At 49.9% G+C, this 12,573-nt stretch overlaps 1 protein-coding gene across 1 annotated transcript; it reads left to right on the forward strand.

Moving 5' to 3' along the window:
* Positions 1 to 88: 88 nt before the first annotated feature.
* Positions 89 to 11,716, forward strand: CCDC25 (coiled-coil domain containing 25). The gene is made up of 4 exons (XM_079331776.1): positions 89 to 195; positions 6,504 to 6,706; positions 10,486 to 10,531; positions 11,532 to 11,716. The coding sequence occupies exons 1-4, from the start codon at positions 157 to 159 to the stop codon at positions 11,559 to 11,561; spliced, it is 318 nt and encodes a 105-aa protein (XP_079187902.1). The 5' UTR covers positions 89 to 156; the 3' UTR covers positions 11,562 to 11,716.
* The last annotated feature ends 857 nt before the right edge of the window (positions 11,717 to 12,573 follow it).

The following is a 12,573-nucleotide window of genomic DNA, read 5'->3' on the forward strand; positions in this document are numbered from 1 at the left end:
TCCCCCGCCGTTTCCCCTCCCGTTTTTCCCGTTTTTCCCGGTTTTTTCCCATTTTTTTCCCGTTTTTTCCCCGTTTTTTCCCCCCTCCCAGGCTGCAAGCTGAGCTCGGTGACTGTGGTTTACACCCCCTGGAGCAACCTGCGGAAAACCCCCGACATGGACGTGGGGCAGATCGGCTTCCACCGGCAGAAGGACGTGAGTGACGGGCCGGGGAGGAGAAACAGACGGGAGAAAAAACAAACGGGAGAGAAAACAAACGGGGGAAAAAACAAACGGGAGAAACAGACGGGAGAAAAAACAAACGGGAAAAACAAACGGGGAGAAACAAACGGGGAGGAAAAACAAACGGGGAGAAACACACGGGAGAAAAAACAAACGGGAGAAACGGGAGAAAAACACGGGAGAAACAAACGGGAAAAACAAACGGGAGAAACGGGAGAAACAAACGGGAAAAACAAACGGGAGAAACGGGAGAAACACACGGGAGAAAAACACGGGAGAAACAAACGGGGAGAAAAAACAAACGGGAGAAAAACACGGGAAAAACAAACGGGGGAAAAACACGGGAGAAACACGGGGGAAAAAACAAACGGGGAGGAAAAACAAACGGGAAAAACGGGAGAAACAAACGGGAGAAACACACGGGAGAAACGGGAGAAACAAACGGGAAAAACACACGGGAGAAACACACGGGAGAAACAAACGGGAAAAACAAACGGGAGAAACAAACGGGAAAAAAAAACAGGAAAAACGGGAGAAACGGGAAAAACACACGGGAGAAACGGGAGAAACAAACGGGAGAAACACACGGGAAAAACAAACGGGAGAAACACACAGGAGAAACAAACGGGGAAAACAAACGGGAGAAACAAACGGGGAAAACAAACGGGAGAAACAAACGGGAAAAACGGGAGAAACACACGGGAAAAACAAACGGGAGAAATAAATGGGAAAAACGGGAAAAACACGGGAAAAACAAACAGGAAAAACACAGGAAAAACGGGAGAAACGGGAAAAACAAACGGGAAAAACGGGAAAAACAAACGGGAAAAACAAATGGGAAAAACGGGAGAAACGGGAACAGGGAAAAATGGGAGAAACGGGGAAAATGGGAACAGAGAGAAACCAACAGGAAAAACGGGAGAAACAGGAAAAATGGGAACGGGAAAAATCAAATGGGAAAACCAGGAATGGGGGAGAAACGAGAAAACCAGGAACGGGAAAAACGGGAATGGGGGAGAAATGGAAAAACTGAGAATGGGAAAAAATGGGAATGGGGCAGAAACGGGAAAAAACGGGAAAAACGGGAAAAACGGGAATGGGGGAGAAATGGGAAAACCGTGAAAAATGGGAATGGGGGAGAAACAGTAAAACTGGGAATGGGGGAGAAACGGGAAAAACAGGAACGGGGAAAAACAAACGGGAAAAATGGGAATGGGGAAAACGGGAAAACCGGGAATGGGGGAAAAACGGGGAAACCGGGAATGGGCAGAAACAGGAAAACCGGGAATGGGGGAGAAATGGGAAAAACGGGAACTGGGGAGAAACAGGAAAACCAGGAGTGGGGGAGTCTGGGAACAGTGGGAATAGGGAGCGGTGGGAATGTGAGAACAGGAATGGGAGTGGGAATCTGGGAATGGAGACCTTGGGAATCTGGGAATCTCAGAATGGGGAATGGGAATCCAGCAATGGGAAACTTGGGAATGTGGAAATGGGAATCTGGGAATAGGGAATGGGAACAGGAATCTGGGAATGGGGAATGGGGAACAGGAATCTGGGAATGGGGAATGGGAACAGGGAACAGGAATCTGGGAATGGGGAATGGGAACAGGGAACAGGAATCTGGGAATGGGAACAGGAATCTGGGAATGGGGAATGGGAACGGGGAACAGGAATCTGGGAATGGGGAATGGGAACAGGGAACAGGAATCTGGGAATGAGAGCCTCAGGAATCTGGGAATGGGAACAGGAATCTGGGAATGGGGAATGGGAACAGGGAACAGGAATGTAGGAATGGGGAATGGGAACAGGGAACAGGAATCTGGGAATGAGAGCCTCAGGAATCTGGGAATGGGAACAGGAATCTGGGAATGGGGAATGGGAACAGGGAACAGGAATGTAGGAATGGGGAATGGGAACAGGGAACAGGAATCTGGGAATGGGAACAGGAATCTGGGAATGGGGAATGGGAATGGGAACAGAAATCTGGGAATGGGGAATGGGAACAGGGAACAGGAATCTGGGAATGAGAGCCTCAGGAATCTGGGAATGGGGAATGGGAACAGGGAACAGGAATCTGGGAATGGGGAATGGGAACAGGAATCTGGGAATGGGGAATGGGAACAGGGAACAGGAATCTGGGAATGGGGAATGGGAACAGGGAACAGGAATCTGGGAATGGGAACAGGAATCTGGGAATGGGGAATGGGAACAGGGAACAGGAATCTGGGAATGGGGAATAGGAACAGGGAACAGGAATCTGGGAATGAGAGCCTCAGGAATCTGGGAATGCAGGAATAGGGGATGGGACTCTGGGAATGGGAGTCTCAGGGATCTGGGAATGGGGACCTGGGGAAAACAGGAATGTGGGAATGGGGAATCCTGGAGTGGGAATTGCAGGAAGGACAAACTCCAGAGCCCGTTACAAGGTGATGGTTCCAGTGATTGAGCACAGAGATCGTGGGGATCCATAAATTCACAGGATTGGGAATGGGATAGTGGGATAATGGGGTAGGAAAAGGATAATAGAGTGAGGGGAGGGAGGGAGGGATGGAAAGCAGAGGGTCAGGGTGAGGAGGGGAGAGAAAGAGAGGAGGAGGAAAGAAGGATAAACCAAAAGAGAGAAAAAAGAGCAATTCCCCACTTGCAATTCCTTAAATCTTTTTATGCCGTGAATATTCGGACCTGTATGAACCATTGTCACACAAAATACAAATTCCATAGGGTTGGCATGGAGCCTGCAGGAGCCAGGATATTGGATATTGTCACATTTATAGAGATATTCGACATTGTCACATTTATAGAGATATTGTCACATTTATAGAGATATTGGCTATTGTCACATTTATAGAGATATTGGACATTGTCACATTTATAGAGATATTGTCACATTTATAGAGATATTGGATATTGTCACATTTATAGAGATATTGTCACATTTATACAGATATTGGACATTGTCACATTTATAGAAATATTGGACATTGTCACATTTATAGAGATATTGTCACATTTATAGAGATATTGGACATTGTCACATTTATAGAGATATTGTCACATTTATAGAGATATTGGACATTGTCACATTTATATAATATTGGACATTGTCACATTTATACAGATATTGGATATTGTCACATTTATAGAAATATTGGACATTGTGACATTTATAGAGATATTGTGACATTTATAGAGATATTGGATATTGTCACATTTATATAATATTGGACATTGTCACATTTATAGAGATATTGTCACATTTATAGAGATGTTGGATATTGTCACATTTATAGAAATATTGGACATTGTGACATTTATAGAGATATTGGACATTGTCACATTTATATAATATTGGATATTGTCACATTTATATAATATTGGATATTGTCACATTTATACAGATATTGGATATTGTCACGTTTATACAGATATTAGCTATTCTCACATTTATAGAGATATTAGACATTGTCACATTTATAGAGATATTGGAAATTGTCACATTTATATAATATTGGATATTGTCACATTTATAGAGATATTGGATATTGTCACATTTATACAGATATGGGACATTGTCACATTTATACAGATATTGGACATTGTCACATTTATACAGATATTAGCTATTCTCACATTTATAGAGATATTGGCTATTGTCCCATTTATAGAGATATTGGCTATTGTCCCATTTATAGAGATATTGGCTATTGTCCCATTTATAGAGATATTGGCTATTGTCCCATTTATAGAGATATTGGCTATTGTCCCATTTATAGAGATATTGGCTATTGTCACATTTATAGAGATATTGGCTATTGTCACATTTATAGAGATATTGGCTATTGTCACATTCCAAACTCTCTAACTCCACTCTGTATCCTGAGGGGATCAGTCAGACCCGTGTCCAGTGTCCCACTCTGGGGTTTCTCCTTTGCCCCAGATCCCCCCAGAGGGACATGATCCTGGTTCAAATCCTGGTTTTTTTTCCCAAAGCAGCTGATGAGAGATTGCTGGGGATGGTTTTCTCTTGTTCCAAGGATTGTTTATTGTTTTTTATCTCTGGGACTTTTTGCCTGGCCAGCAGGGTCTGCCCAGCCTGGCATCCATGGTGGGATCTGCCTGGTGAGGGCAGGGCTGATCTTAGATAGTCTAAATTACATATTATATGTTTATAAAATTTTCCCAATACAATTTTAATAAATGGTCCAGCCCTGACCCCATGCAATCCAAGAGTGCCAACGTGTCACCCAACATGGATGACATGGAGAAGAAGGAGGAAAAGGTGTCCACCCCCCAAATTCTCCATCTTGGCCACGTGTCCCTTATCACAAACATTCCCAAAAACCTATTTATCTACGTTCTAACAATCTAATTTACACTTTACTAATTTTGGTGACCTGTTTCCATTCCCTCAGTGTTGGTAATTTCCCCCAGGGGTTGGACACTCAGGGGTCTTTGAGACCCCCAGAAGGAGGAATGGGAATGGGGAATCTGGGAATGGGAACCTTGGGAATGGGGGAATGGGGATCTGGGAATGGGGAATGGGGGGACCTTGGGAATCTGGGAATGGAAATGTGGGAATGGGGAGCAGGAATCCAGGAATGAGAGCCTTGGGAATGGAAATCCAGGAAGAGAAGGAACAGGAATATGGGAAATGGGAGCCTTGGGAATCTGGGAATGGCCCCTGGGATCCCAGGAATTGTCCCCCTTAAAACCAGCCCAAATCCCTGAGATCCAGGAGTGCTTGGAGCATGGAAAAGCCTCCCACATTCCCAACATTCCCAGCACAGAGCAGGATTCCCACTTATCCCTGCAATTCCCAACATTCCCAGCAGAGAGCAGCACTGGCACGTTTTTCCTGTTGGGAACACCCCCAATTCCCAGTGGAGCAGAACCTGCCCCAGTTCCCAATTTTTTTCCCATTTCTCCCCCATTATTCCCATTTCTCCCCGTTATTCCCATTTCTCCCCCGTTATTCCCATTTCTCTCCTGTTATTCCCATTTCTCCCCCATTATTCCCATTTCTCCCGTTATTCCCATTTTTCCCCTGTTATTCCCATTATCCCAGGTGTGAATGCTGACAGTGAAGCAGCATGCCCCCATTCCCCCTGTAATTCCCATTTTTCCAGGAATTCCAGGTATTCCAGGTACAGACACTGACTGTGGAGCAGTACACTCCAGTTCCCACTATAATTCCCATTTTTCCCCATTTTTTTGGGAATTCCAGGTGCAGACACTGACCGTGAAGCAGCACACCCCCATTCCCATTGTAATTCCTGGTTTTTTGGGAATTCCAGGTGCACACACTGACAGTGTATCTGTCCCTCCCCCATTCCGGTGCCATTCCCGTTGTAGTTTTTTGGGAATCCCAGGTGCACACGCTGACGGTGGAGCCGTTCCCCCATTCCCATTGCCATTCCCATTGTTATTCCCATTATCCCAGGTTCACCCACTGATGGTGGAGCTGTTCCCACCCCATTCCTGGTGCCATTCCTGGTGCCATTCCCATTGTTATTCCCGGTGTTCCAGGTGCATACACTGACGGTGGAGCTGTTCCCATTCCTGTTATTCCCGTTGTTATTCCCGGTGTTCCAGGTGCACACACTGACGGTGGAGCTGTTCCCATTCCCGTTATTCCCGTTGTTATTCCCGGTGTTCCAGGTGCACACACTGACGGTGGAGCTGTTCCCATTCCCGTTATTCCCGTTGTTATTCCCGGTGTTCCAGGTGCATACACTGACGGTGGAGCTGTTCCCATTCCTGTTATTCCCGTTGTTATTCCCGGTGTTCCAGGTGCATACACTGACGGTGGAGCCGTTCCCATTCCTGTTATTCCCGTTGTTATTCCCGGTTTTTCCCCAGGTGCGCACGCTGACGGTGGAGCGGCGGCTGTCGGAGCAGCTGCGGCGCCTGGAGCGCACGCGCGTGGAGCGGTTCCCTCCCCATTCCCATTCCCATTCCCGTTATTCCCGTTGCTATTCCCGTTGTTATTCCCGGTTTTTCCCCAGGTGCGCACGCTGACGGTGGAGCGGCGGCCGTCGGAGCAGCTGCGGCGCCTGGAGCGCACGCGCGTGGAGCGGTTCCCGTTCCCATTCCCGTTGTTATTCCCGTTGTTATTCCCGTTGTTATTCCCGGTTTTTCCCCAGGTGCGCACGCTGACGGTGGAGCGGCGGCCGTCGGAGCAGCTGCGGCGCCTGGAGCGCACGCGCGTGGAGCGGTTCCCGTTCCCATTCCCGTTGTTATTCCCGTTGTTATTCCCGTTGTTATTCCCGGTTTTTCCCCAGGTGCGCACGCTGACGGTGGAGCGGCGGCCGTCGGAGCAGCTGCGGCGCCTGGAGCGCACGCGCGTGGAGCGGTTCCCGGACCTGGCGGCCGAGCGGGAATGCCGGGACCGGGAGGAGCGCGGGCGGCGCCGGCAGCAGCTGCAGGAGCAGCGCCGGGCACAGCGCGACGAGCAGCGCCGCAGGAGGGAGCAGGAGGAGATCAGGTGGGAGCGGGAATACCGGGAATACCGGGAACGGACACTGGGAACGGGACCGGGAACGGACACTGGGAACGGGACCGGGAATGGACACTGGGAACGGGACCGGGAATGGACATTGGGAACGGGAACGAACACTGGGAACGGGACCGGGAATGGACACTGGGAATGGACACTGGGAATGGACACTGGGAACGGGACCGGGAACGGACACTGGGAACGGGAACGAACACTGGGAACGGGACCGGGAATGCACACTGAGAATGAACACCGGGAATGGACACTGGGAATGAACCCCGGGAATGGACACTGGGAATGAACACTGGGAATGGACACTGGGAACGGGAATGGGAACGAACACTGGGAGCGGGACCGGGAATGGACACTGGGAATGGACACCGGGAATGGACACGGGGAATGAACACTAGGAATGGACACTGGGAATGGACACTGGGAATGGACACTGGGAATGAACCCTGGGAATGGACACTGGGAATGGACCCAGGGAATGGACACTGGGAATGAACCCTGGGAATGGACACTGGGAATGGACACTGGGAATGAACCCTGGGAATGGACACTGGGAGTGAACCCTGGGAATGGACACTGGGAATGGACACTGGGAATGGACACTGGGAATGGACACTGAGAATGAACACCGGGAATGGACACTGGGAATGAACCCCGGGAATGGACACTGGGAATGAACACTGGGAATGGACACTGGGAACGGGAATGGGAACGAACACTGGGAGCGGGACCGGGAATGGACACTGGGAATGGACACCGGGAATGGACACGGGGAATGAACACTAGGAATGGACACTGGGAATGGACACTGGGAATGGACACTGGGAATGGACACTGGGAATGAACCCTGGGAATGGACACTGGGAATGGACCCAGGGAATGGACACTGGGAATGAACCCTGGGAATGGACACTGGGAATGGACACTGGGAATGAAACCTGGGAATGGACACTGGGAATGAACCCTGGGAATGGACACTGGGAATGGACACTGGGAATGAACCCTGGGAATGGACACTGGGAGTGAACCCTGGGAATGGACACTGGGAATGGACACTGGGAATGGACCCAGGGAATGGACACTGGGAATGGACCCTGGGAATGGACACTGGGAATGGACACTGGGAATGGACCCAGGGAATGGACACTGGGAATGAACCCCGGGAATGGACACTGGGAATGAACCCTGGGAATGGACACTGGGAATGGACACTGGGAATGGACACTGGGAATGGACACTGGGAATGAACCCCGGGAATGGACACTGGGAATGAACCCCGGGAATGGACACTGGGAATGGACACTGGGAATGGACCCTGGGAATGGACACTGGGAGTGAACACTGGGAATGGACACTGGGAATGGACACTGGGAATGGACACTGGGAATGGACCCTGGGAATGGACCCTGGGAATGGACCCTGGGAATGGACACTGGGAATGGACACTGGGAATGAACCCCGGGAATGGACACTGGGAATGGACACTGGGAATGGACACTGGGAATGGACACTGGGAATGAACCCCGGGAATGGACACTGGGAATGGACACTGGGAATGGACACTGGGAATGAACCCCGGGAATGGACACTGGGAATGAACCCTGGGAATGGACACTGGGAATGAACCCCGGGAATGGACACTGGGAATGAACCCTGGGAATGGACACTGGGAATGAACCCTGGGAATGGACACTGGGAATGGACACTGGGAATGAAACCTGGGAATGGACACTGGGAATGAACCCTGGGAATGGACACTGGGAATGGAGACTGGGAATGAACCCAGGGAATGGACACTGGGAGTGAACCCTGGGAATGGACACTGGGAATGGACACTGGGAATGGACACTGGGAATGGAGACTGGGAATGGACACTGGGAATGAACCCTGGGAATGGACACTGGGAATGAACCCTGGGAATGGACACTGGGAATGGACACTGGGAATGGACACTGGGAATGGACACTGGGAATGGAGACTGGGAATGGAGACTGGGAATGGACACTGGGAATGGACACTGGGAATGAACCCTGGGAATGGACACTGGGAATGAACCCTGGGAATGGACACTGGGAATGGACCCAGGGAATGGACACTGGGAATGAACCCTGGGAATGGAGACTGGGAATGGAGACTGGGAATGGAGACTGGGAATGGACACTGGGAATGGAGACTGGGAATGGACACTGGGAATGGACACTGGGAATGAACCCTGGGAATGGACACTGGGAATGAACCCTGGGAATGGACACTGGGAATGGACATTGGGAATGGACACTGGGAATGGACACTGGGAATGGACACTGGGAATGGACACTGGGAATGAACCCTGGGAATGGACACTGGGAATGGACACTGGGAATGGACACTTGGAATGGACCCAGGGAATGGACACTGGGAGTGAACCCTTGGAATGGACACTGGGAATGAACACTGGGAATGGACACTGGGAATGAACACTGGGAATGGACACTGGGAATGGAATGGACACTGGGAGTGAACCCAGGGAATGGACACTGGGAATGGACACTGGGAATGGACACTGGGAATGAACACTGGGAATGAACACTGGGAATGGACACTGGGAATGGACACTGGGAATGGACACTGGGAATGGACACTGGGAGTGGACACTGGGAGTGAACCCTGGGAATGAACAGTGGGAATGAACCCCGGGAACGCCGTGGACAGGGAGGGGGAAGTGAGAGTTCTGAGGGAGGAGAGAGGACCTGGAATTGCTTCTGGAACCTTCTCTGGAATTGCCTTTGGAATTCCTTTTGGAATTTCCCTTTCAACTTGCTCTGGAATCTTCTCTGGAATTCCTTTTGGAACTTTCTCTAGAATTGCCTCTGGAATCATCCCTGGATTGCCTCTGGAATTCCTTTTGGAATTTCCCTTTCAACTTGTTCTGGAATCTTCTCTGGAAATCCTTTTGGAATTCTCTCTGGAATTGCCTTTCAAACTTCTTTTGGAATTCCTTCTGGAATTGTCTCTGGAATTCCTTTTGGAATTTCCCTTTCAACTTGTTCTGGAGTTGCCTCTGGAGTTCTCTCTGCAATCCCTTTTGGAATTCCTCTTGGAATTGTCCCTGCAATTCCCTTTGGAATTGCTTCCTGAATTCTCTCTGGAAATCTCTCTTAATTCCTTTTGGAATTGTCTCTGGAATTGCCTCTTGAACTTCTTTAGGAATTCCTTTTGGAATTCCCTTTGGAATTGTCCCTTGATGCCCTTGGAATTCCCTTTGGAACTCTTTCTGGAATTTCCCCTGAAATTGCCTCCAGAATTCCCTCTGGAATTGCTCCTGGAATTCACTTTGGAATTGTGTCTGGAATTCCCCCTGGATGTAATTCCAAGCTTTCCCAGGAGTCCCTCCTGCTCCCCCCTGAATTCCTGATCCCTGAGAATTGGGAATGAGGGGCAGGGAAGTCCCAGGAATTCTTCTGAGGGATTTGGGATTCCCAGGATTCCCTCAGGAGCTTCCCTGAACTCCACAAAAACCAGGATTTCAGGAATTCTGGGATTGTTCCCAAGGATCCAGGCTGTAAAACAGGGATTGGGATTTCAAATCCAGGATTTTCCAGCTGGGAAATCCTCAAGAAACCTTGGGGAAAATAAAATAATTCTGGGATAATCACTGAGGGGAGCGAGGGCTGAATTCCAGAGGGAAAATCCTTTGGAATTCTGGGTTCTGATCCTGGCTTTCAGTGGGAATTGCTCCTGAAATCTGGGATAATCCTATGGAATTCTCCCTGCAGGAGCTACTCGTCCCTGATGAAGGCAGAGAACATGTCCTCCAACCAGGTGAGCATTCCTGGGAATTCCAACCTCCCAGGGCCTGTCCTGGAAGGAGGGAGGAGCTGGGAATAGTGGGAATAATGGGAATAATGGGAATGGGGATAATGGAAGGAATGGGAAGGATGGGAATGGGAATAATGGGAATTGGGATAGGAGTAATGGGGGGAATGGGAATAATGGGGATGGGGATGGGAGTAGTGGGATTAATGGGATTGGGAATGGGAATTGGAATAGGAGTAATGGGGGGAATGGGATAAATGGGATTGGGAATGGGAAGAGTGGGAATAACAGTGTTGGGGATGGGAATTGGAAGAATGGGGATGGGAAGAATGGGAATAGTGGAAGTAATGGGATTGGGAAATAATGGGAGTAATGGGGATGGGAATGAGCATGGGAATGGGAAGAATGGGAATGGAATGGGAATAATGGAAAGGATGGGAATAATGGGAATTGAGATGGGAATAATGGGAGTAATGGGAATGGGAATGAGGATGGGAACAGGAATAATGAGAATAATGGGAATGGGAGTGGGAATAATAGGAATAATGGGAATGGAATGGGACTAATGGAAAGAATGGGAATTGAGATGGGAATAACGGGAGTGATGGGAATGGGAATAATGGGAATGGGAGTGATGGAAATGGGAGTGATGGAATGGGAATGATGGGAGTGATGGGAATGATGGGAATGATGGGAGTGATGGGAATGATGGGAATGATGGGAGTGATGGGAATGATGGGAGTGATGGGAATGATGGGAATGATGGGAGTGATGGGAATGATGGGAGTGATGGGAATGATGGGAATGATGGGAATGATGGGATGGGAACGGGAATTCCCAGAGCTCCAAGGGCACCTCCATTCCCTGAAGTGTGCAGGGATAACCTGGAGCCCACTGGAGCCCACTGGGATCCTGGGAAATGTTGGGATGGGGGTGGGATCATCCCAAGCCCCCTCCCCCCAGATCATCCCAGGATTCCCATCCCCCATTCCCGCTTTTCCCGCAGGACGGGAACGACTCGGACGATTTCATGTGAGGATCCTGCCCTGGGAGGGATCCCAGAAAATTCCATGGAAAACAGACTCTGGCCCTGGGCCTGTGGGAAACCTCCCAGCCTCACCTCAACCAGGACAAGGGGAGGGAATTCCCGGGAATGGGGGAGCCAACAAAGCCTTGGATCTGCCTCTGCAATTCTGGGAATTGTTGGGAAAGCTCTGCCTGGGAGGGGATTCCAGCTTGGGGAGGGGGGTTGGGATTTTTGGGATGGTTTGCCTTTGGAATTGTGCTGAATTCCCAATGTTCTGTGGGAAGATGCTCTGGGAGTGGGATGAGAGAATCCCTGGAGTGGGAAGGATTTGGGATAAACTGGGAAGAGCTTCCGGGCTTGGGGGAAATCTGGGAATATCCCAGGGAAAAGGGGCCATTCCCAATGATCCCAGCCCAGATTCCCACTGTTCCCATAACTCAGGGATTGGGAATGGGATCCAGGAGCTGTGGGAATCCTGGAATTCCTGTTGTTCCTGCATCTTGTGAATGGGAATGGAATTGGAAACAGGATCAGGAATAGGAATGGGATCCAGGAGCTCACCCAGGTCCATGGGAATCCTGGAATTCCCAGGGATCAGGAATGGGATCCAGGAGCTCTCCAGGATCCGTGGGAAGAGGAGGAGGCTCCAGTTTTTGGGATGTGGGAAAACAGGGAATGTTGGCAATATCTGGGAATGTTGGGAATATTTGGGAATGTGGGCAGGGGCTCCATCAATGGCTCCGTGCCAGAGCCTTTCCCACTGCTCCACCCTGGAATGTTTGGGGTGTCCATGGCCTCATTCCCAAACTCGGGAATGTTTTGGGGTCCCCACCCAGGCCCGGGGAGAATTTTGGGGTGTTCCCCCCCCCGTCCCCTTTAGGGTCGCCCCAAATCCCGGTGGGATTATCCCTGCAACGAATTCCTCGATCTCAGCGCCCCCCAAATCCCTCCCGAATTCTCCTAAATCCCCCCAAATTTCCCAGATCCCATCGGGGTGATCCCGGCTCCATCCCTGCGATGA

This window comes from Erithacus rubecula, assembly GCF_903797595.1.
Source record: "Erithacus rubecula genome assembly, contig: scaffold_1026_arrow_ctg1, whole genome shotgun sequence".
NCBI lineage: Eukaryota > Metazoa > Chordata > Aves > Passeriformes > Muscicapidae > Erithacus > Erithacus rubecula.